At 40.9% G+C, this 24,102-nt stretch overlaps 2 protein-coding genes across 7 annotated transcripts; one reads left to right on the top strand and one right to left on the bottom strand.

The window, feature by feature from the left end:
- The first annotated feature begins 9 nt into the window (after nt 1–9).
- On the top strand, nt 10–18,511 carry bon (bonus). Of its 6 annotated transcripts, none has more exons than XM_064693587.1 (11): nt 10–27; nt 92–1,119; nt 13,423–14,806; nt 14,883–14,966; nt 15,027–15,412; nt 15,480–15,606; nt 15,672–15,949; nt 16,024–16,198; nt 16,928–17,264; nt 17,325–17,448; nt 17,522–18,511. In XM_064693587.1, the coding sequence occupies exons 2-11, from the start codon at nt 928–930 to the stop codon at nt 17,771–17,773; spliced, it is 3,339 nt and encodes a 1,112-aa protein (XP_064549657.1). In that variant the 5' UTR covers nt 10–27; nt 92–927; the 3' UTR covers nt 17,774–18,511. The 6 variants fall into 6 exon arrangements, with proteins under 6 accessions (XP_064549657.1, XP_064549658.1, XP_064549656.1 ...); XM_064693588.1 differs by having other exon boundaries at nt 11–27; nt 13,423–14,800; XM_064693586.1 differs by having other exon boundaries at nt 11–27; nt 17,519–18,511.
- Nucleotides 18,512–19,621: 1,110 nt separating this feature from the next.
- LOC135437168 (meckelin) lies at nt 19,622–23,492 on the bottom strand. Its single transcript, XM_064695032.1, is given in 7 exon segments — nt 19,622–19,759; nt 19,822–19,985; nt 20,040–20,127; nt 20,222–20,393; nt 20,458–21,638; nt 21,701–22,641; nt 23,258–23,492. Coding segments are annotated over 7 exon segments (2,919 nt in total).
- Between the last annotated feature and the right edge of the window lie 610 nt (nt 23,493–24,102).

The following is a 24,102-nucleotide window of genomic DNA, read 5'->3' as shown; positions in this document are numbered from 1 at the left end:
TTATATTTATTATCACAAATCGAAAAGGTGTTACACATAACATTAACATTTCAATTTTTATTAATTATGTTAAACTTTTTTCTCCTTACAGTTTTATGTAAAATGTGAGCAAATTAAATTACTTATACATCGGATGGACTGAACGTGTATTGCTACCCGTAACTAGAAAAAGTCTGGCAACGCTATTAAATCCAAAATGGCTACGCGAGTAGAAAATTTTTGTACAGAAGAAGCGTCCAAGGAGAGTAAACGCCGTGACCGTGTGTTTTCGTAAAAATTTATTGCCAATAAAATACAAATATTAATTTGAATAGCAAATAAACAATTGTGCTAGCCAAGCGCCAAACGCAAAAAAAAAACTAACACAGTGCAGTGCAATGTAGTGATAAACCTAATATAGAGTGTAATGTGAACATTTCAATGAAAGTTTTCACCTCCATGAGAATTTGTGCAAAAAGAGTAGAGAGAAAAATTTTGCAAAACGTTCGAAGTTGAAGGTGAAAATGAAAATGCATTAACAAACAAATAAAGCCACCATAAAATGCCAAGAACAACCAAATAAACGCCGTGTAAATCAAGAAACCTTTAAGTCCCATACGAAAGCGAAACTATTTATTGTGCACAAAGTGACTTGTTTGTGTATGCGTGTGCGTGACTGTGGTTGTGTGTGTGTGTGCAGGCAGCCAGTTTGGCGTTGTTTTTGTGTTGCTACTTCGCTTGCCGCTGTCGGGAATGAATGAATAATGAAATGGAATAGAAATCCTGAAATAACTAAAAATGTTCACCAAGGGCACCAGCTGCTGGTGAAGATAAAATTCTCGCGCTAAATTTAGCCTACGCCCACATTGACAACCCAAATCCGAATCCCCATTCCCACGCACACAATACAGCGTTCAGACAACGTTTGACATACTCAAAGAAAATAAAATGGATTTGGAATTGGAGAATCTGAAGAATGACTTTCTGCCGTTAATCGCCGGCATTAAGCAGGAGCAATTGGACTCGGTGGTAGCGGATGTGCTGCCACCAAATCATTTGCCTAGCACTGCGGCAACAACATCGACATCCTCGTCATCGTCATCATCTGTTGGCAATCCTTGCGATAGTGCCGAAAAGCGGGTAAGTTATCGACTTGTTATCGATCAGGTCTCACTTTCAATTTATCTAAGTGTTTGGTTGAGGTTAATAACTTTCGAGCAGGCTACACGTGCTCGTGCCGTCGCTGCATTGCGATAAGAAATTGTAATCTTTCTGCACTCTCGAATCTATTAAATCATCAGAATTACGATTGACACAGCTTATCACTTACATACATATGCTGCTTATCGTATAGTATACAAATATTCATTGTCTCGTGCAATTTCGTACGTTATCTTTTCCCATGCTATAACAACAAACAACTGTAACAGCAAACAAATGCTAAGGCACCCACACTAACAATGAGACACATACGCAGGCACGTATACCCTTGCATATGTATGCAAAAACACACAGACGCGGGCAGACGTTGCTGAAATTGTGTTTCACTTTCGTGTTCAAGTCTCGTGCTGTTTGTTGTTCGGTTTCTGGTTTTGCCGTTTCGGTGTGAAAGGCAAAGCAAATATGTAACTACAAAGCAGAGACAGCAACAACAACAACCGCTCACACACACTCATTTACTCTCTCACTCTTTGTACCGCAGAGTGCTCTCCATCAAGATCAGCTGCAGCGGCTGCGAATGACTCGTCTCTTTTAAGGTGTGTGTGTTTTGTGTTTGCTGTTTGCTGCGGTCTCGTCGCGCTTGAGCGCCACGAACGTGAGCTCCTCTAAATATTTAGATTCAGAAATACAAGTTCCGAGTGGCGCGGACACTTTGAGTGCCGTTGGAGTGGGAGACGAACCATCGTAACTCACACACACTTATACCATACACATAGGGCAACTCATGGCGGCTGCGAACGACGTGCACTCATTCAGTCCATCCGTCAATCATGCAAGTGCCGCTGCCGTACAACATACATACATATGTACATACATGTGCATATGTGATTGTAGGGGACCGTGTATAGCCTCGGTCTTCTGCTCTTGTTTCTCCCTCGGCCCGTTGCGTGGTCAGCAATAGTTAACCTTCGCCTTGCCCCCTTGCACTGCCTATCTCAGAAAATTAAAAATGTTTTAAAAAAATAATCATGCAACGAATTTAAGGAGCTTTAAGCGCTCAAAGTTTTTCAAGATGGCTGACAAATTCAAAATGGCGTTGCCAGCTGCTACATTAAGGTTTAAATAGATATACATACTTACACACAAATATAAAAACAACACGCTTATTCTTCAACTATCTCTTCGTCGTGAGGAACGTTTAATAGACAGCTATTAATGACATGAGACAGCTGTCAGATCTCATCGGAACTTAAGAACTCCCAGACATGCAGAAAGAAACAAGACCCACTGATAATAAGTGGCCACTTTCGACTTAAATACTATAATAAAATAAATAGTAGCTTATCACACTGACGTACAGGTGGATGATGGATTAACACAAATACATATGTATAAAAATATGTTAAATTGACAAATGGGTAATAAATTTACATTCTACTTTATGTAGTTCTTATTGATTTACGCTGTTTCCAATGGGAGTTAAAGAAATTACTATTTCGGAACCAATAATTTGTAATACTAAATAAAGTATAAGTGATAAACTATAATATTGTAAACACGCCCAAGATTTTTTCCTGTTTTAAGCTGTTATTACTTTGGCAACAGCTTCTAATTACAACTTCTTACCCATGTCCATAAAAATGACTTATACGTCATATTCCATCGAACATTTAGAGAAATAATACAAAAAAGCTTAAATAAGAAATAAAGGCGTTAAAAATTAAAATTCGTTCTGTGTAAGCCTTTTTAGTGTATATACTTTTAAAATTGAAAAAAAGTTAAGTACGTAATTATCGAAATGAGAGCTTAAATACCGTGTGGGACTACAGTTTTTTGCATTTTCCTAGGCCATCCTCGGCCAATGGTCACTTTTAATGACATTTTCAACTCTTGCGTGTGTGTGTGTGTGTGTAGTGCAGGTTGTAATTATTCGTTGAATCTGACACTATAATGAATGGGGCAGCTGCTGAGTTTCGGTGACGGGCGGCCATTTTGTTTATTGGAGTTACGTTGTTGTTGCTTTTGCTTTTTCGACGAAACATAAAATTAATTCCAAGAATTTGCTTTTAATGATGTGCAATTAACTATAATTTCACTAGAATATGCAAGCAAAGCAAAGTGCCGATGACCGAACTGAGGGACGCAGTACGAGCGGCCAGGCGGTTGGGTAAATGAGCGCTACCCAAAAGTTTCTAATTAACTTTATTGCGAGGCAATCTTAACGAAGAGATCTTTGGAAAAGCCGCTTTTCACTTTCAAGCGCTACCTGCGCCCCGCACCTGTCAGGCAATAGGCTGTATATATGTGTGTGCATGTATGTATCCAACAGATACACATTTTAATTGCTTTTCTGTTCAACTGGCACTGGGGCGTGGCTGGGGCCTTAATCCAGCCACAGAGCGAGCGTAATTAAAGTTGACTACGCGAACGGATCAGTTGAACTGAAAAGAGGGTGGCCTGCCGGTTCGCTTCGCTCCGGATAGGCTACACATGTCACCGGACGCCTGAATGTGGTGGGATTAGGCGCAACGCAGGACATAATCCGATCACATAAAGCGGATTATAATGCACAATAAAAAGGCAGGCAGCCAGACAGAGGCAGCACAAGTTGACGTAACTTTAAATTGAAGCGCATCTCATACTATGGCCTGGCCCAAAGATACGTATTTCAGAATCTGGGTAAAGTTTCATAAGCTGTGTGTATAAATCCTGAATGAGATGGCAAAAACGTAAGAGGTCTGCTAGACGTAAGCACAAATTCAAAGCTTAGGGCGTTTCATTCGACAGCTGAACCCCGCCCACCGTCTATACTGTACGCCTCCGACGGCATAAGCCGACTTGGAATTTTATTGCAACTGCATCACGTTTGAGACCCCTGCGGCTTTACTGTTTTGTATCTACATCAGTGCCACGCCGACGCCATTTTGGAAAATGTATCTGAGCAAGAGTGTGTGTTTGTGTCTGTCTCATGGACCGGGAGCACGAACAATTGCATCAGGCGCAGAAAGAACCGCAAACCGCAGCAGCAACAGCAGCCACGGCAGCAGCAGCGACGGCGGTTTTGGTAAGCTCCAGAGACCAGCGACCAGCTCTTTGAACCGTAAAAACCCACAATGTCCAATCCGTCGTCGTCGCTATCATTTGAGACAGGCACAGGCCACACGATATATCCCCTCAGAGACCCTGAACCCTGAACCCTAAAGCTGCGAACGTAGCCGCCCGCTTAATTAGTTTGTGGTTTCAGCTTCATTCCTGCAAGCTCTCGACATTAATATCCTCAATCGATTTGCAATATTCAATATACTGAAATTCAAAATTGACGCAAATAATGAAAGCATTTATAAAACACAGCAAAGCGTTGCGCTAATATGGAAATAATTTATATCTAAAATTAATATTGCACATGAAATTAAATTCGCATGTACTTTAACATATATTCATATTAATACCCTTTAAGAGGGTAGTTTCATTTTGTAAGGAAATATGTAATATATTCTTAACTCTTTATATGTAAACTAAGATCTCAATTCTTAAGATGTCGGCATGAAACTTTGCAAAGGTCCGTCCAGATTGAAAATTTAGTAAAAGTTATTGTAAACTAACAAATTTAGCTGCCTTTCGACAATCGGTGAAACTTTGAGTCATTGTATGAAAGCAACATTGGCTAAGTATAGAAATATATCGAACGTATATCGTGTGTCTGCAAGGGTATTAAATCGACAGGCCGAGTAGGCCTATTATTTCTTGTTCGCTTTGCGATTAAGAATTCCTTGATATAAAGAGGACAGTCTTAGTAGTTTTCCATTTGTTAACTGCCTACTATATTTCGTATATAGTCAGAAATAATAATTATATTGGCATTGACAGAACAATAAACAACTTAATGGATATTTCTGCAATGCGAAAGTAGACCCCATTTTTCTTAATGGGTCTCACATTGACGTAGCGATTGAACAATTTGCTCTATAAGTATGTTTCTTAATAAACCGCAACCAAAACCACTCAAAGCAATCAACTTCAATGGATTGGCATGGCATAACTCGCTGACTGACTGACTGCTTGATTCGCTGTCATTGTCGTTATGAATCATATTTTGAGGTCATCGGTGTCGTCTCCAACTTATCGTGTTCCTTGTATGTAGATATAGCCTACGCTATACAATAGATTCTTTAACAGAAATATAATTAAATATATGTATAAATGAGAAGTTCCTTTCGGTTTTTGGAGTTTGAGTTTCTTGGTTACCTTTATGGGCCCATCGATTTTCTGTATCCCTCGAAGCTCATAAAAACTTTCTTGGTTCTTTTGCATGCCATTTACGATTTCCATACAATTAAATCTTTACGACTGCGACGATGGGAAACGATGCGAATGAAGCGAATAGCAACACTTGTCGAAAAAAAAAAATCCGAAAGATACATTTCTATATATGTTGAAGAGGGGTCGGGCGGTAGGGCATACCAATTGAGCTCCACCCCGTTCGAGCATCGTCCTATGTTAATCCGCAATCAAATACAAACTCGTTCATTTTTATGGCATCATTTTTGTAACAAATTTTTTTTCTTTTTTTCTCTGGATAGCTTAAATTGCGTTATGAAATGTTATGTCAGGTCATTAGGGTTTGCCCATTAGGACGACCCCTCCACACACCCACACACACACCCTCTCTGTGCTCTAGCGGCGCAGCGGAAATTGCAGCGCCGCTGCCGGATATGTCAGCGATTTAAGTAAATGGCCCAGAAACCAAACTATAGTTTTATAGTATAGATATGCATTGCAGAGATATATTCTATTTGAAATTCGTTATTTGAAATGGGGATACATGCCCAATCTGATCAAGTATATCAAGTATATTTATTTTATGTGCTGTAAGGGGCGGCGGCACAAGATCGGTCGTAAATTTGTATAACCTAACGGCTGCATGGTAGAACAGACCGGTCGTTAATTTGAAATGTCTAAGGGTTGATCGCAGGTGTGTGCAGTTAATTTATGGCCATACAGCGAGACCTTTGTGCAGGGGAAGTTTATAGGCTTTACGTGCTTCTAGATGGAAAGTTCCTAAGCCAATTGAAAGTCGGTAAAATCAATATAATGGTTTTGTGTATACAGGGTATATAAAATGCATTTCTATAACCGGACAGTCCAAAAACTTTACGCGAACACTAATTTTACAAAACGTCCTCAAATCTCTCATAAGCGCAGAAAAGCAATGAAATAAGAATTGTATTTAATCTGCATTTAGTCTTATTCATATTTGGGTTGAAATTGGAGATTCCTCCTTACATTTCTGAATATGTATTTGATTTGTAAAAGTTTGTTGCTTCGAATTAATAACATAATCGGTTTTCTGCCTCATAAATTGTACCATTAAATATTTTCCATAATTTGCAATTGACGGTTGGTGTCCGGTTATGAGAGAATTCACTGTATATGGTATTCTTAATCCAACTGTCCCTTTGTTAGCCCGTCCGTCGGTCCGTATGATCGTGTCCAACTATAGGACTATTTTAGCTAGAAGATTGAAATTTTGAACGTAGGTGTCTATGGCCTGTGCAGATCGAGTTTATTAAAATCCCCATTTCCATAAAATTGATATTGACATGCCATTTTTTGACCATATATCGGTTCTCATGAGAGCTAAAGATATCTAATTTGGGATTCCGAATATCTTGGAGTCAACAAAAATCCAGATTAAAAAGTAATTTAGTAAAACCATATAGTTTGAACTGTGTGACAAGGATTTTCATTTAATTTTAATATGTATTTCACGCATTATAATTTAATAATATGTTCCAGGCCAATTAAAAATTTGCCTTAAGCTGCCAAAAGATACTATGTGGCCAAGATCCGGGCCTGGTCCTGGCCGACGCTATCGCATAAATCGCAGCACCTTTTGCAGGCTGATGTACATATTTTTTTTTTTGCTTTGTTGAGTTCAATCGCAGGTTTTGAGGCACAATCAAGTTTTTTGCTTTTATTATGGGCAGTATAATGCATTTTATTGTGCCATCTGCTCAGGCTATCTCACTCCTTATACATATATTTATGTCTCTTTCCTTCCTTCGCCTTCTCTGGTCGCAATTTATAGCTGGCATTTTGAGCGTTCCTTTATCTTTAAGTTTATTACTCAGCCTCATAAATATTTCAAGCGTCGCATTTTCTCTTATTCACCTGTGCCCTGTGACTTTGAGTCCTTGGCCTGAAAATTGAGAGGGCAACTCAAATGAAATTTTATTAATGTTTGATATGAAATAAAAAACTGTATAAAAGTAATCTATTGCTCATTGTAAAACCCATATTTATGTATGGAAAATTTGATTAGTCACGCATTTGCTATCTTTATAAAAGGCTTGCCATAAAACCTGTCTAAGGTATTCCCCATTAGCAGTTGATCGTATACTTTAATTATAAGGCTGCGCTGTACTGTCTTATCTTTAGAAAATTCAAAATCTAAAAAAATATTCCATAGAAACCGTATGTATATTTCTGGATACAGTTCAATCAATTATTACCAAGCACTGCGTTGCATATCAAATTAGATTCGCCAGGCGCATGGAAACTGTATCAAATGAACTATCATTAGAATGCATATCGAAAAGAAATTGATTGCAAAAACACGCAAATGAAGACATTTGTGCACCGAATGCAATTAATATACACAAAGGATATTAACTCGAAACTTGGGGTGGTTTGGCAGGACTTGGCCAATAAATCGATATGCAACCACAAGCCTAATTGGTTTCAACTGCAATTAATTACCTCGATGCTGAAGCTGATTTCGTTGTTGTTGCTGCGGCAAAAGACATCGTGAACACCGTTGATGATGCGCCAGTCATTTCATGGACATTTCGCATATTATAAATATTGTAAAATGTATATTACATAGCGGAATATATAAATAATATCCTTTTGACTGACAAACGGTGTGCAACCTGAAACCCAAAGACAGCCAACACAACCAGCAGGACCCGCAGCAGCATCAACCAACAGCAACAGGACGCCGCCCGCAGCGTTAGGGACTTTTACAAAATGGCCGTCGAATACCACCCGCAGTCCTTTTAGTAAGGATTCCTGACGCACACAGATGATGCATGTTCTCATATTGCATTGATTTATACGCCACCCACAGGCAGGGACCAAAAGTCCCGCCGTGCTATCCTCGAAAGCCATACAAGTGCAGTACAACAATCTGTATACCGTTTATTATTGTTGTTTTTGCTGTCATGTGAAATGCAAAATACTTCAATATGCATTTAATTTGCAACCGATGTTTACTGTAATTATAGCTTTCATTTAATTTAAGGCCATTCGCTGAATTACATATTACTTATCTCTCGTTGGAAATAAATAAACACGCAAAAAATAAAAATATAAGACGGCCAAACAAGGACATGCGAACCTGTTGGCAAATAAAAATATACCAGCCGCTTTTAAAGAGTTGTCAATCAAATTGCACCAATTACAAACTTTTACGACGTAGCCCCGAGTATCCTATAATCCGCACGTGGCTCCAATTATTTGATAAATTGGATTCCGCTCTTAATGAGTAGCTCACAAAGTTGAAAAGAACATGAAAATGTTATATAAATGTAATGCATATTAATATGATAATTTAAAGATAATCATAAGTAATGCACTTTATTTTATAATATAAATGCAGTCTGGTACAGAAAAAGCTTATCAGCATGCAATTTACTTTATATTGTACATGTAAAAGCCATTACCATTTAATCATTCACTATAAAAAAGAAAAAAAAAATGTTCACAAAAAAGTTTTGTAATCAAATAATATAGTCACGGCCCACAGCTGATAATCCAGATGGCGCCAGATGCAATTATGTAAATAACTTAACAAATAATAAGTTGATAACCTAATTGAACCGCGTCAATACAATTTCGAAACTTCTCGGTTCTTGAAACTATTAAATACTGTCGTTAAGCCTTGACCAGCGCGCTTGACATGGAGTTTTTTTGTTGTAAAGATATTTACTAAAATCGTCAAGATGGATTACAGCTCCGCTGTTATCTATTCCATACTTAAGAAAGAAGAACTTGAAGTTTTTTATCCTTGAATTGCGTATTTTTATATATGCATATGCCCGTTTATTTTTACACATTTCAGGTATGCAGGGTATACAAATTATAAAATTAAGTTGAATGAAAATATAATGTTCATTTGACTGCCTGTCAAAGCTAAAGCCCTGAATCTCGTTCGTCTCACTGAACTTTTCGCCGAACAGCAAAAGCTGCGGCTTAACTGAAAATCCAATTTGATGTGAACACGCAAATTAATGGAATTATGGCTGCCTGGAAAAAATGGATTTGGCATGTGAGATGTGCTTGAAAGTTGTTGCCAATGGGACTTTCAACCGATTTTGCCGTTGTCATAGCGCCAGCATCTGAAGTTGAAGGGCTGGATAAGTGTTGGCGGTGGTGGTGGTTGGGGTAGAGGGGAAATGAAATATAGTTGTAAAACTTCTTTCATTTTCGCAACAAAGTTTTTCTGTGTGACTAACAAGAATGAAACTTTTTGCGAACTTAAAAACTTATTGCAAATAAATTCCCAATGAAATGTGAAACGGCTTTAAAGGGCTTCGCAATGCTGGATGGAAATGTGATTACTTTCATCAAAATTACATCTATCATAACTGCACTCATTCAGTGCCAGACGTCATGCAGCCATTCCATCATGTCAGCACATTTCTAGTGCTTCGTTCTTTGTGCCCCATTGTTGTTGAAGCTCTCAATTATTTTCGTTGTTGTTTTTTCAGCTTCTAGCTAATGTTGTTGGGGCATCCTTTCAACATTTTCTAATTGAAATTGATTTAGAATTATTTATACATTCCCTGCTTGGAACATACTGCCAAGGGCTGCTGCTAATGGCCAACACAAGCGCAACGTCCTTTCCATTGGACACCCTACGATTGCGTAGATATGCTTAAAATGAAGGTAGCATGATTTTCAACAGCCGACAGGATATTATATTTTATGCATAATAATTTTATTTATAATATATTTATTACGAAAACTCACATACATAAAGAACTACTTCTCAACCGATTTGGATGATTATTTTTTTGTTTTATACCCGAAAAAAGCCAAACAGAAAGATCGAAAATAAGTTTGATGGGAATTGGATTATTATTTATTATATTTATAGCCAATCTCTGTAAATTACTAGACTGAACTGAAAATAAGTTACCGTTAAATCAACTCCCAAAATCTTAAAAACGACTGAACAGATTTGGTTCCTGTAAAATGGATTGTGAAAAATATCCCAGTCGTTTTACAGTGTCCATTACAATGCAAAAGAAAACTCTGATCTAGTACTGGGCGGCGGAGTCGTTCGAAGTCAAAGACCAGTACGCTAGGGATGATAAAATAAGTCGTGCTATCATAACTAAATAATAAGTATGTATAACTAAAAACAGGGACTAAAGGAAAAAGAATTGAAGGAAGCAATAACAAGAATTGAAGAAAGCAACGCCACCAAATAGAGAGACGCTGTAGAGGATTTATAATTTTGTCAAACTCCTTAACCTCATTCTCTCTACATATGAGCAAAACCGTATGCCATGTAGCTGCCATATCAAGATATCGTGACCAAATTTGGCATTTATTACTTCATTGTGCTCTTTACATCATCAGGTATCATATAGCTTTATAGACAGTGTAGTTGGAAAATATATCATCACCAAACTAAGCAAATTTACAATTTGATTCGCAAAATTTCCAAATCATGAGCCATACAAGGGCATTTATAGGGCGGGCCGAAAATAGCCGTACCGTCATGTTTCTTTCTAATATAATGTTCGTTCACACCCCGGACGAAGCCGGGCAATTTCTTCGGGGATTTATTAAACATTCGCTCTTATTTTTTCTATTTGTTGGTACATTCTTGGTACGAAGAACAATTTAATAATCTTAACAGCTAAAAATTAAAAAACATAATAAATGTTAATATAAGCAATTTTATCTAAGTTATTTGTTCTTATCTCTATACTAATGTTCCTACACTTTATAACGGCTACGACTACTTTTGTTCTGGAAGGGAATTGAAAAACAGTTTCAATACATAGCTTTCATTTCTCCTTGATGTTGTTGATGCTTGATTGGCTGATTGAAATATCTATTAATTGGAATTACTTGGCCAAATTGAGCCCTTATTTGTGTCTTTGGGAGCGGATGTGGGCGAGAAACCAGTTTTCTACCCGCTTTCAGTTTATGGCAAGTCATTTGAACGTGATTGAAAACATGGGGGTTGCAGCTGGTTTATTTTTTTCTTTATTTCGCAACGTTTTTAATGGTATGTCAGTCGCACTGGACTTGAGCAACTTTTAAGTGGGCTGCGCCGACCGAGTATCCAACGTGAACAACGAGCCGAGCGGGCGCACGAGCCCCGAGCCGACCAGTTTGGAGGCCCACATTTGGCTAGCGAACGAGCGAGTGCCGCGAGCGAGGAGAACGTGAGCAATGGCCATGGAGCATACATTATGATGAATGGCTTTCAAGTGGAACGTCGCCCCCTAATGCCCTGACTCCAAATTATGTATGTTGGCTGCTCGCTGCGCGTGGGCATGTGGCAAGCTTCCCATATACTATACATATATTTTATATGTTTAGTATATATATAAATATAAAATGGCTGTTGCCTGATGATTTATGAGCGCTGAGGCGTTTCGAAAGCTGTGTGAGAGAGAGAGAGTGAGAGGGTCATTGGAGAAAACCGAGATAGACTTTCTCTCTACGGCATTGGTGACGTCAACACTGAGTCCCAAGATGGATCGCTGGATCGTAGCAAACGTATTGCACTGATGGATCCCAGTTTGACTGCAATGCCGAGCCGCAAAATCGCACAACTGTTTCTCGAATTTGACTGGGTCTGGTCTGTTGTGGCGCATTTATCAATGTCCATGGCGCTTCCGTTGCCACACACACACACACACACTGGTTATTGCATGTAAAACGCTCGTATACCAATGCAGTAATCTTTATCGAGCAAAAGCATAATCAATCAATTGGATTTATGTGCTCCAACTCAAGATAAAACTAATCAATCTTGCCCTGCGACAGTCGGAGACGACGACCAGAGCAGCACCAGCAACAGCCTCCCCAACCCATTCCAATGTATCTCCACTTCCAGTAGGGAGCTTTATTTATTTGCTTACCCCAAGATAAGCTGTTTCTTTTATTTTTTCTATTGCTTAATTTATGCCCTCTTGTCTCGCTGGAAAATTAGTGCAATTTATTATGAAAGATATATTGGCAATGCAAAAGATATCCTTTAATCGTGTAAACCGATTTTAAAATAAAAAAAATTAAATTATGACAATTCTTTAATTAATATCAGATTAACATTATGTTAACATGTTAACGTAACAGAATTATGCAATCAGCATGTTTCAGCCTTTCTGTCCATCTGATCGTTTTTCCTAAAAAAAAATTAAAAATCGGTAACATTATAACTTTTTTTTAAGCATACATTTTGTACTTCAAATTTCATAGTTCGGACAATTAAAACTGAATTAAATCGGAAGCACGGAAGCATTTCCTAGTGTGCAGATAAGAAAACAAGCCGCAGCGTGTTTTTTTTTTTATGTGTATCTACTGTATATGGTATACAGTCATTCTATAAAGAAAACTGGAATGTTATCAATGATATCTCGTGGCAGGGTTCAGGGTATATCTTAGTTGGACACTTCTGACTAGAGCACTATTGTTCAGACATTTCTGACTAAACCAACATATCGACTGAATCCTCCAGTTCTAGTTTGTAATCAAAATTCTTCAAGCTTTCCCTGGAATCTAATATTATGTATGTATACCAAAGATAATCAGTAACCACACAAAATATATGGAGTTTTCACACTGATAACAGCTGGTGGCCATTTTGAATAGTTTGCCAGGTCATCAGGCTGCGGCTTATCAAAATTACTCCGATAAGTTCAGGTTAGATTAGATAATGCTAGTTGAGCTAGTCATCAATCATAGGGTAGTGAAAGTTTTACCTTATGAATAAGTCGTTTGAATGAGCAATACAGGAAAATATAATTAATAGAAGCACTCGTTAGCTTTATGATATATCATCCTGAACTAGAAAAAATAATTATTGAGTTGCTCCACTTGTAGATAACCCACTAAGTAACACAAAAGTGCTCACCTTGAGTTTTATAGCCTTTATATAGTCGCTGATAAGCGCGTCACATTTGAATATAAATATTTTAAGCTTTTATGATGCGTTCGCTTGGTAATCAAATCTTTTTTTTTTAAATATATTTACAGTCCGAATCAAATTCATCGGCATCCGCCAAATTTACGCTCTTCAAATGCGTTTACTGTGCCCAGGTGCTGGGCATCAACGATCGCCCCAAGCTGCTGGAGTGTCTGCACGTGGCATGTGGTCAGTGTGTGAATACAAAGTTCTCTGAGCTGGATCGTTCATTACCGCCACTAATACACTGTCCAGTGTGCGATAATGCCTCACAGAATGAGTACATCATTGAGAATCAGTTTCTGATTGAGCAATGTGCGGCCGGGGACAGCGGCGATGGTAACGGCTCCACCGATGGTTTGAAGAGTTCTCTTACGGCCAACATACAGTGCAGCAGCTGCTCGGATGGAGCTGTGGCCACATCGTGGTGTGTGGACTGCTCGGAGTACATATGCGATAGCTGTGTACACGCGCATCAGCGTCTCAAGATCACAAAGGATCACACGATCAAGCCAAAAGATGAGGCCAACAATGAACAGCTGGCAGGCACTGTCGGCGTCGACAAGCTGCACATGTGCCAACTGCACACACAGGAGAAGCTTTCGTTGTTCTGCGAGACCTGCGACAAGCTAACCTGTCGTGATTGCCAGCTAAGCGATCATAGGGATCACAAGTACAAGTTTGCCCATGAGATTGCCACAGAGTCGCGACAGGCATTGTCCACGCTTGTTTCTGAGATCAACTACAAGCGCTTTCTGCTATCCTCAGCCACAAAGGTGATCGATGATCGCCAACAGCTGATACATGACAAGAAGAAGGATCTGATCAAAGAGATAACCGCAATGGTGGTTAAGATCACCAACACAGTCAACATGCGTGGCAAGCAGCTGGTCATGCGTCTAAACGAAGTATGCGACAGCAAACTGAAGGTGCTTGTCGAGAAGAAGGAGACGCTGCAGCTGCTCTCCGATAACACCGATCATTGCATTGAATTTATGCAGAATGCCCTCGAAAAGGGCAGTGATTTTGCAATATTGTCAAGCAAAAAGTCACTCGTACGTCATCTGCAAAAGCTCAAATGTCAGCGAGCTGATATACCCAATCCAGAGATTCCAGTTCGGATTCAGGTGCAGCTAAACCAGGTCGCTGAACTGCAGAAGGTCATCTCACAGCTGGGCATTGTTATAGTAGATGGCAAACCATATCCGCCGGCACCGGCGCCCACACAAAATGGACCCCAACCACCGCCGCCACGTCAGCCACCTAGCCCAAATATGGCGCCACCATTGCGTCCCGGATTACCCCCGGGCATGACGGCAGGCCTATCGCCCAATGGACCACCAGGCGGTTTTGGACCACAGAACGGACCGCCCATGTACAGTAATGCGGCCGCACAACAGCAGTTCAACAATTTGTCCATGAGCCGCTCCTTTCCAGGTGATGGGCCAGGTAAGGGTAGGCTTCAATTAACCAATATTCTTATATCGAAAAGTTAACTTTTGCTAACATCACCTTACTTATCTCCTTGCAGTTCGTTTTGGCGGCATGCCACCCGTGGGCATGCAGCGTCAGGGTCAACCGCATGTCAGCTCCTCCACACATCCGCAGAATATGGGTACGTACGAAAATCAAATTATCATAAGCATTTTCATCCAATGCTTCATGTTTCCTTTAGACATTAGCCTGCGTGGTCTGTTGAACAATCAGGCAGCGCAGAGTCCTAACGCTCATCTGGCCTTTAATGGGCCACCCAGCTATCCAGGCGGGCCGCAGGGTGCGCCCTCGCCGGCACACCAGCAATCAATGCCCCCGATGCGGGCGCATTTTATGCCCGGCCAACAGAATTTCGGACAGGGTGGCGGCCCGGGCGGTGGGCCCAGAGACAACAACAGCTTCATGAACAGCAACGCACGCTTCCAGTCGCAGTACCAGCGGCTGGCCAGCCATGCACAGCAGCAGGCAGCGGCAGCTGCCATGGCCAGTGCGGGTGCTGGCGGCGGACAGATACCCTCGCCTGGCTCACTACAACGACCACCAATGATGCCAAATCCCATGCAAAGTGTAAGCTTGCGCATTCAGCTCTAAAACTAGTTGATATTTTTAAAATTATTCTTGGATCTTTTAATAGGCATTGGGGTTTCATGGGAGCCCGGCTGGCTTTAACGCTGGCCCGCCGCAAACATCGCCGCAGCTGAACAACGCCATGCACAGTCTCGCCAAGTGGCATATACCGCAATCTGCGCAGCAATCAAGCAGTGAGTGACATTGATAACAATTTCACACAGCACCATTAACAATTGAATTGATTTCTCGGGTGCAGTTTGCCAACAGCAGGGACCGCTTTTGCCTTTTGCAAACGGACGCCAGACATCGGAAAATTTTAAAATCTCATTAAAGTCGCCAAATACTTTAAAGAACAGCACACCTCCCAGTCTTAGCATTGGTGGGCCCGCACTGCCAGGCTTGAACAATGGTTCGTCGGCTGCTAACACAATAGCGCAGCTTAATGCCGCTGCCCTTGGTCTTGGTCCAGCGGTTTCCATACTCTCTAATGTCACATCGACAAATCCAAAGACACCCAGCCCCAGCACGCATGAGGTGAGACGGTCAATACAGATTATTAATATAATGCCTGATTGCTAACTTATTTTGGTTTGTTTTCATTGGCTTAGAACACCAAGGATTTTACAGAACCCATTGACAAAGTACGTGACGACTCCATAAATGATCTGATTGCCACCATTGCCAAATTGGACTCGAATGGCGTTCAAGTGTTGCCAGAAGGACGCACCAAGACCACCTCGCCGCAAGTGCACAGTTCGACGGATCTATCCAATACGCAGGAAGGTGAGTGTCATTGACTTTAATCTGTTTTGTGCTTTCGGTATTGGCTAAATCTATGGGTTGTGGGAATGTGTGAGTGTGTCGTAACAGTGCTGTCTTTAAAGAAACTGTACTCAACTATATGCAAAAGAAATTTGTCATCATATGTATGGGTCAAATGTCATAAACAATTTTGTTTCTTCGAATATTAGCAGCTAAGTAAACACATAATGCTATATTAATATTGTGTGTTCAATAGTTTGCGTGCTGTTACTAAAATTTGTTTGTTAAACAGCTCATACATTACGGTCTTAAATTTCTGGGCTTCTATTTGAATGTGTGAGAAAAACAACCTGTGTTATTTCAAACTTTCACTATTGTGTATTGTATATCATAGTCTTATGTTTAACATTACTTTGCTGTTGGTTTTAAATCGATTTAATTCAATTCTCATATAACTTTGCTTTGTTTATTTCTATTTTCAAAACTGCAAACTCGTTTTCCAAATACCAAAACAAAAACCCAAAATAAAAACCGATCCAAACGCGCAATAAACCGTACCAATCAATTACTAACCAATAAATTAATATATTCAATAATTAAAAATAAAACCAAATTACAAAAAAAAAAAAAAACAATCGAAACACGAAACACATACACATTCATACACACCCACGCCTATACACACTCATCGAAACATAAATGCAAACCCAAAACTAATCATATCAGTTAATAATAAAAACGAACAAAAAGATGACCCCAATGAGGATTGGTGTGCCGTATGCCTGGATGGCGGCGAATTAATGTGCTGCGACAAATGCCCAAAAGTATTCCATCAGAACTGTCACATACCCGCGATTAGCTCCCTGCCGGATGAAAGCGAGAGCTGGCAATGCTTGTTGTGTGTCAATCTTAAGGAGCTGACCAAAGTTGAGGGCAACGAGAAGCCGCATCCTGGCGAGCTGAGCAGCTTAGAATTGAGAATACTCCAGCGCATATGCCTGGAACTATACTGTCAGTATGAACAGAGTCTTAATTTCCGCGAACCGGAGTCACCAGCCAACTCCCAGTACTATGATATTATTTGCAAGTAAGTCCCAACGACAGTTACTGTTGGAATCCAAAGCCGATTAACTTTTTGTCGCTGTAGCCCTATGTCGTTGGATGTTATACGCACGCGCTTAGATCCTTCCAGCCCTAATCATTACAAGGATATAGCCGGCTTTGTCGCCGACGTACGTCTTATCTTCAAGAATACTTACCTCTTTTATCAGGTAAGTGAAATGTGTATTTGTCGACCAAATATCAGTTTGATAAATTTGTGCTGGTATTGCTTTCACACAGGAGGATTCGAAAACGTACAGCAATGCCAAGTATTTGGAAAATTTCTTTGAAGAGCAGCTCGCCAAATGGCTGCCCAACTTTGGCAGCAAGAGTGGTGCCTCCACCTCGTCCAATTCACCTAACATGTTAGCGGCAGCGACTGGCTCGCCTGCGCCAATTGAGAATGGGCGCAAGAGCTGCAGCTCCGCCTCGCTAGCTGACAGCGAGGATGCTTGCTTGCCGGCCAAGCGTTCACGTCGCTCGGCGCATGAATAGAACGAGCTTTTGCCCGACGAGAAGGGCACGGAGAAGGAACCGCAGCCGGAGGAGAAAGAGAAGGGAGGTGAAACACAAGACCAGCCGGAGCAAGAGCAGCGGCAGTCAGACGATAAGCAGACGCTGCAAGAAGATGAGCCTGAGCAAAATCAGGAGTCGCACTTAGCAGATATGGAGCTAGATTTAGCACAGCGACCGCGCAGTCTGGGTAGCAGTGTAATACAGGAAAGCGCCGACTATGTGCTCCAGCTGCTGCACGCATATGCCGCCGCCTTCGGACTCTAGAGCGTTTAATAGAGTGACTCATTAAAGAACATATCCGTACACACTCGCAACTAATAAGTCCAACATTGTTATAAATTATGAATGGCGCTATCAATTAGTTAATAAGTATATATGAAAAAACGTCGTCTAATCATTTAGAACAAACAACTTGTAGCTGTTGTAAATTTAGTTTTGTATTACCCAACTGTAAATAAGCAAATCATTTGATATGATTTATGGATTAACAATGCAAGAATAACTCGATGTTCGTGTGGAGATATGTTTTAGATACAATCTTAAGTGTTAAATATACATATGTAAGCAGATATACCAAGTAGAGATTAATTTGTAGTTTACTTCAATTTCACTGCATAACTTAAGAGTGCTCCCAGCTCTATCCTCTAACCCCATATCTGTTAGAGTTGTATTTACTTTTGTGATAGCAAAAAAACAATAAAAATAATGAACAAATTATGCCCTAATATGTATATTACTGCATCCCAACTCATTTTGACATTTTACTTTCGAATTTGCTGTGTACGATATTTATTGCCCATTGTTCCGATAATGTATCTATCTATAGATATGTATACCTAGGCATTTCTCAGAACATTTTTTTATATTTCGCATACGCTCATTTATAAAACAGCAAACATTCGTATACCATTTAGGAAGACACTTGTAATAAGTTACAATTAGAGTAATAAGTTCGAATAAATCAAACCCACAATAGAAATACAGGCATATAAACATATAAATAATAATTATATTAGCATAGAACTTTTAATGTTGTACGTTTGACGTTTTAGTTTTAGTCTACCATATAGAGCCGATCAGGCATACAGCCAATCAGTCTACTAGTAATATCCATTATAGCCATAACCGTACACTACTCCATGATAAAATATATTCATTCACAACAGATATGCATTGGTATTGGTGTGTACATACATATACATATATATGAAAAAGTATTCATAATTATTTCCCATTAACCTAAACAGTCAAATGCTGTGGCCAACACCTTGTTTTTATTTTACATACAAATGTATAACTGTACGATATGAAATTAAAACTGTAATGAAACTCATTTCGCAATAGTGTGAATATTTTTATAAATATTTTAACTAAAGAAATAAAGAAAATATCTCCTAACAAATCTACTCAAACTGCAAGAATAAAGCAAACTCTCCTATTAATGTCACACACCATGAAAACAATAAAAACGAAAATGAAATTGAAATTATATAGATGTATTATCTACTATATATATATATATATATATATATACATATATATATATATATGAATTAATAGAGGAACATATGTGTGTGCTATCCTATCGAAGTTGAAGCAAGCAATTGAAAGTGAAATGGTCAACCAGGCATATGCCCAACTATGTTTATATGTTGAATGTGAAAACAATAGAAATTATTATATATGTATCTGTTTTAGTAGTAAGTTTTATGGTAAATATCTATAAAAACAAAAAACCAATACCTTATGAATGTACTACTTACTATCAAGTGGATTTTTAAATAATAAAAAAATGGCAACATTTCATTGATGCACGCTTTTAATCAATCATATTCCAAAGAAGCCATCGTCACGCATATATTGCTCGTCGAGATGCGAGCTTGGCTACAGCAGAAATCGCTCATCAATCAGCGTCTTTCGGGAGACATTGCGACGCACCCAGTGCTTAAAGGTGTGGCGCACAAGCTACAAAGAATAATGGAGAGCTGTCGGAAATACTTAGTACTTAAGAGAGCTAATTCGCTTACCATATTCAAGGCGCACGCGATGGCAGCTGCAAACAGCAGACTGGAAGTCAGCAAATAGATCGAGAGCAAGACAAGCAGCTCCAGGACAAAGATGTGCACATGATTACCCAACAGCAGCACGCGGCTAAAGCTTAGGCTATCATCTATATAGAAGGTACCTTTATCTATAAGATATAAGAGATATAATCTGCTGTCATATACACTAATGGATGACCCACTTTCCGTGAGATAATTCTCGATTTCACAGTTAAATAGCTTTTCCACCAAAGTTCTCTCCTTAATAATATAATCCATGTCCTTGATGGCCTGCATTAAAATCATGTTTTAAGCCTTTGGAATATACTTATGATGGGAAACGTGCCCAACTAAAGACTATAACGATTAATGTTTTCCAACTCACATGATCTATGAAAGCGCAGAAAAATCGATTAATGCTGGCGTAAGCAATAGAGGTGCGCTCTACCTGGCCATCGATGCTGGAGATTTGCAGATCCTTCTGATAGAGCAGCGTCTGCGACATGCTGCCGTTTCGACTGCGCTGAAAGGGCAGCAGCAGGCGATCCAAATAGGTGCTGTGGGGCAAGCATATAAATCAACTAGAGATCCTGTTAAGATATAGACCCAAGATCTGCCTACCGTAGATTACGCGGTGGTAATATAATGTAAGCCTGTTTGTCGGAATCAATCAGTAGTCCACGACGTCCGCACATGTTCTGTGTCTCACGCTGCAGCTGCAGGATCATGGAAGACATGTCCGTATCGGCAAAGCCATGTGGGGAACGTCCATGTATATAGTATCCATAGCCTGGCTCCAGCAGCGAAAATAGCGAGATATTGGCCAGACTGCACAGATCAACGAATTTCTGCAGAGGATTGGAGTAGAGCAATCTACGCAAGACCAGCTGCAGCAGATAAGTGGACAAATAAACTGCAGCGATCAGGCAGCAGCTGAGTCCGAAGTCGCTCTGGGTCTGGGTAAAACGCTGCAGCAACTGATGAGCAACGATGACAACGAAAGCCTGGACCAGGCTGGAATATCTCTGGGTGGCGCTGAGTCGTATCCAGGCGTTGGCCGTGAAGAGCACGCGCCAGGCGGAGACGCTGCTCTCGGCGACGTAGGTGCGCACGCTGGAGCAGAGCGAAGTGCTATCCAGATTCAGACGCTGGCCCTCACAGCTGCTGCGTGGTCGCTCCCAATCGATGAGAAATAGCTCCAGCTGACTGGCGCGTCGCAGATGCACTGCCAGGAAGATTAGCTGCAGCACGCAGGCGGGATAGATGAGCAGCGCCAGCTGGTCAGGAACGCTAGCCTGTAGCGTCAATAGGAGCAGCGCTGTGGCCAGCAGCGCCAGTGCCACATTGGCGGCCAACTGTAGCATCAGCTCGAGCAGATTTATGGTCTGGCACAGCTCCGTCCGCCGTCGTCTACGCAGATTCTGCAGACGCAGCAGTGCCGCCACCAAGGCGAACAGCAGTAACAGCGGCAAAGCCAATTCCATCAGCAGCTTAGCTGCCACGCCCTGACGCACATGCTCAAAATGCACGCGCAGCCAGAAAGGGTAGAGTTGAGTCAGGGACGCATTCGCCGCAAGCTCAAAGTGACGATAGCGTAGCCGCAGCAGTGGCAGACCAATGCGATGCCCGTCCTGAATGCTGTACTGCAGTTCCACTTGGTCCACATAGCGCAGAGATCGGTACAGCTGCAGCTTGTGGGCGTCCTCGTAGCGCGGCAGGGTCGGATGCAGCCGATTGTCACGGGGCTGTCCCGAGATCAGCTGAAAGCGCTTGACTAGCTGCCATTCCTCCTCTTGCGGACGCTGAAAAGTTGAGGAGCAGAATGTGAGAGGAGGATTATAGCAAAGAATGGGATGGGGTATACCTGGTTCTCCGGTGTTAACGTTTCGATAAGCACAGGCAGCTGGTGCAGCAAGTGTACCCAGTTGCTGCTAAAGTTGAGATAAAGATTGTGATAGTTGTCATTGCCCTCCCGGCTGGCCACATCTATGAGCTGCTCCAGGCTTAGCTGACAACTAATCTCTGGCTGATGCTGAGCAAACTGCAATGTTGGCGCCCTTTGGCCTTGGCAGAGATTCAATTGCTCCAGCTTAAAGCCACCCCAGCGCTTTAGACGTCCCGCCAGATCGTAGGTAGTGCTAAGGATCTGCAATTCCATCGGACTCGCCAGCTGGAGTGTAGTTGTGAGAAACTCTCGCGTTGTCCTGCCCTTCTTATAAAACAGGAAGGGCTCCAGGGCGCGCAGCTGCTCGCCGGCGTGTGCATATTTCATGACCACATCCGACATCTGGGTGAGCAAAAACGGGCTGCACGGCGAGTGTTTGTCCATGGAGTAGTGCGAGAGCACACAGAGATTAGCCAACTGCTGGCAGGCACTGTCGTTCTTTAGAGCCAAGCAAAAGAATGCCACAAACTTGAGATCCCCAAAGTGCAGCCTGCTAGAGCTGGGCTTAAATTTGATGGTCGCCTGCCAGAAGGCATTATAGTGCAGATAAGGATGCAACAGCGCATTGGCTATGCAATAGTCCTGGTAGCGATAATTGTACGCTGCATTGCAGCTATGACAGTCGCTGCTGTTGCTCGCAGGATTCGTTCTGGTTAACACTATGGAACCGCTTGCTGGATAGGCTGCCGTGCTATTGAGATATTGGAAGCTGCATTGCAGGGGCAGCAACTGGGTGGACCAAGCTGGAGTACAGCTCTCAGATGTCTTTGTGGAATTGCTGCAGATCTCATCACAGGTTGGCCAACGTTTGGATTTCTCGAATAACGATATGTGACCAACTGGACACTCACAGGCGAACTCTAAATGGGTAGAAAATTATTATAAAATCGATATCATAATAAAGTTCGGAGAAATGGGATCATTCCGCAAAATCCAGGACGACGAAAGCATCTCCTCCCATGGTAACCCATTTTCTCTTATTTTTTATTATATATCATTATAAGAGGAAGGGACACAACACTTTTGACTTCTTTATCGTATAAAAACTCGCACATTGAATAAGATCTTTGAGCCAGAAGTTATTTGCGAATATACAGTCCATGGAATGGGGCTCAGAAAATAAAAAGGATATTATGTGCGCAGACTGCTAAACAAAGGGAAATGTGTGCCACAAAAATACAGGGAAAATTCAAGTTGGGCACTTGGACTCGAAATTTGAGACAATTTATGGGCATGCAATGTGATCATTATACAAATTTAAGTTTATTTGCACGCTCTAAAAAATAAGGGGCCGTGGGAGAGTATTTAGATGATTTTTAAGGACCTTTCATTTGAGTTGTACATGTCGCATAATCTGTTCAATATTTAACCTCAATAAAATACCCCACCTGCATCTTTCTACTTTAAGGTAGACTCTCTAATTGCATCGGACGGCCCCCTGGGCTCCATGGTTATTTGTTTAATCAATACACTTACTATCCGCAGCGGGCTGCAGCTCGTTCGTGTCTCCATTTCCAGCCTCATTGCAGGGTGAACATTCGAAATAGTTCAAGTTATAGAACTCGTTCCTAAGGCACTCTTGGATATGTTGAAAGCGAAATGTATTTGGCGTGGGCGACTGTTTTGTGTCCAGAAGAGTACAGTTTCCGAATTTGATGAAAACCGTTGTCCACAACAATGGGAAGAACCAATTTACCAGTAGGAAGCACATAATATTAAAAACTATGTTAGCTATATGGTAGTTCTTTCGGGTTCGAATACCAAATGGGAACTGAGTGCTAGCTGCAATTGCAGGTGCACGTGGGCAGGTAAACAAAGTCCTGGCTTATTCGATGTGTGCGCATATTCCTTATTGTTTTCCAAATGTTGCTATAGCTACCCAACCCTCGCCGCGGCGATAACGACTTAACCATGCAAAATGCCTATTACACCTGGTGGTGGTGGCGGGTCGAATGTGGTTTTGTTTTAAAACAGGTGAGTGGCTGACCACCACAGCAATGGGTTATTGAGGGCGTCTCTTGTTACGCCTCTCGCTTTGGTTATCGCGTGCCAGACGAGCTTTCTTTTTGCGTGCTGTAAATTATGATTAGCTCATTTATTTTGGTTACATTTTGCCGACATAAGTCATTTTGCCAACAATAAGAAATATAATTAAGCTCTTATAGACCTACATTAAGGAATGTCGCAATGCAAATGGAATTTATGGGGCTCAAAATAATACTACCGCTTTTGAGGAAAATAATTATTTTTTAATATTTAGTTAAATGCGCTTACAATAAATGTCATGTACATATAAGAATGTGGCACAGTCTACTGACTGT

This window comes from Drosophila montana, unplaced genomic scaffold (genome assembly GCF_035044405.1).
Source record: "Drosophila montana isolate Dmon_TW-CO22-7 unplaced genomic scaffold, ASM3504440v1 contig_3733_1, whole genome shotgun sequence".
Taxonomy (NCBI): Eukaryota; Metazoa; Arthropoda; class Insecta; order Diptera; family Drosophilidae; genus Drosophila; species Drosophila montana.
This window is presented reverse-complemented; position numbering and strand designations above follow the sequence as displayed.

Coding starts and splice junctions, on each gene's coding strand:
- bon (XM_064693582.1), top strand. CDS start 928: ATGGATTTGGAATTGGAGAATCTGAAGAATGACTTTCTGCCGTTAATC. Junction 1,120..13,422: donor GCGATAGTGCCGAAAAGCGG/GTAAGTTATCGA, acceptor ATATATTTACAG/TCCGAATCAAATTCATCGGC. Junction 16,199..16,903: donor TCTATCCAATACGCAGGAAG/GTGAGTGTCATT, acceptor TAATCATATCAG/TTAATAATAAAAACGAACAA.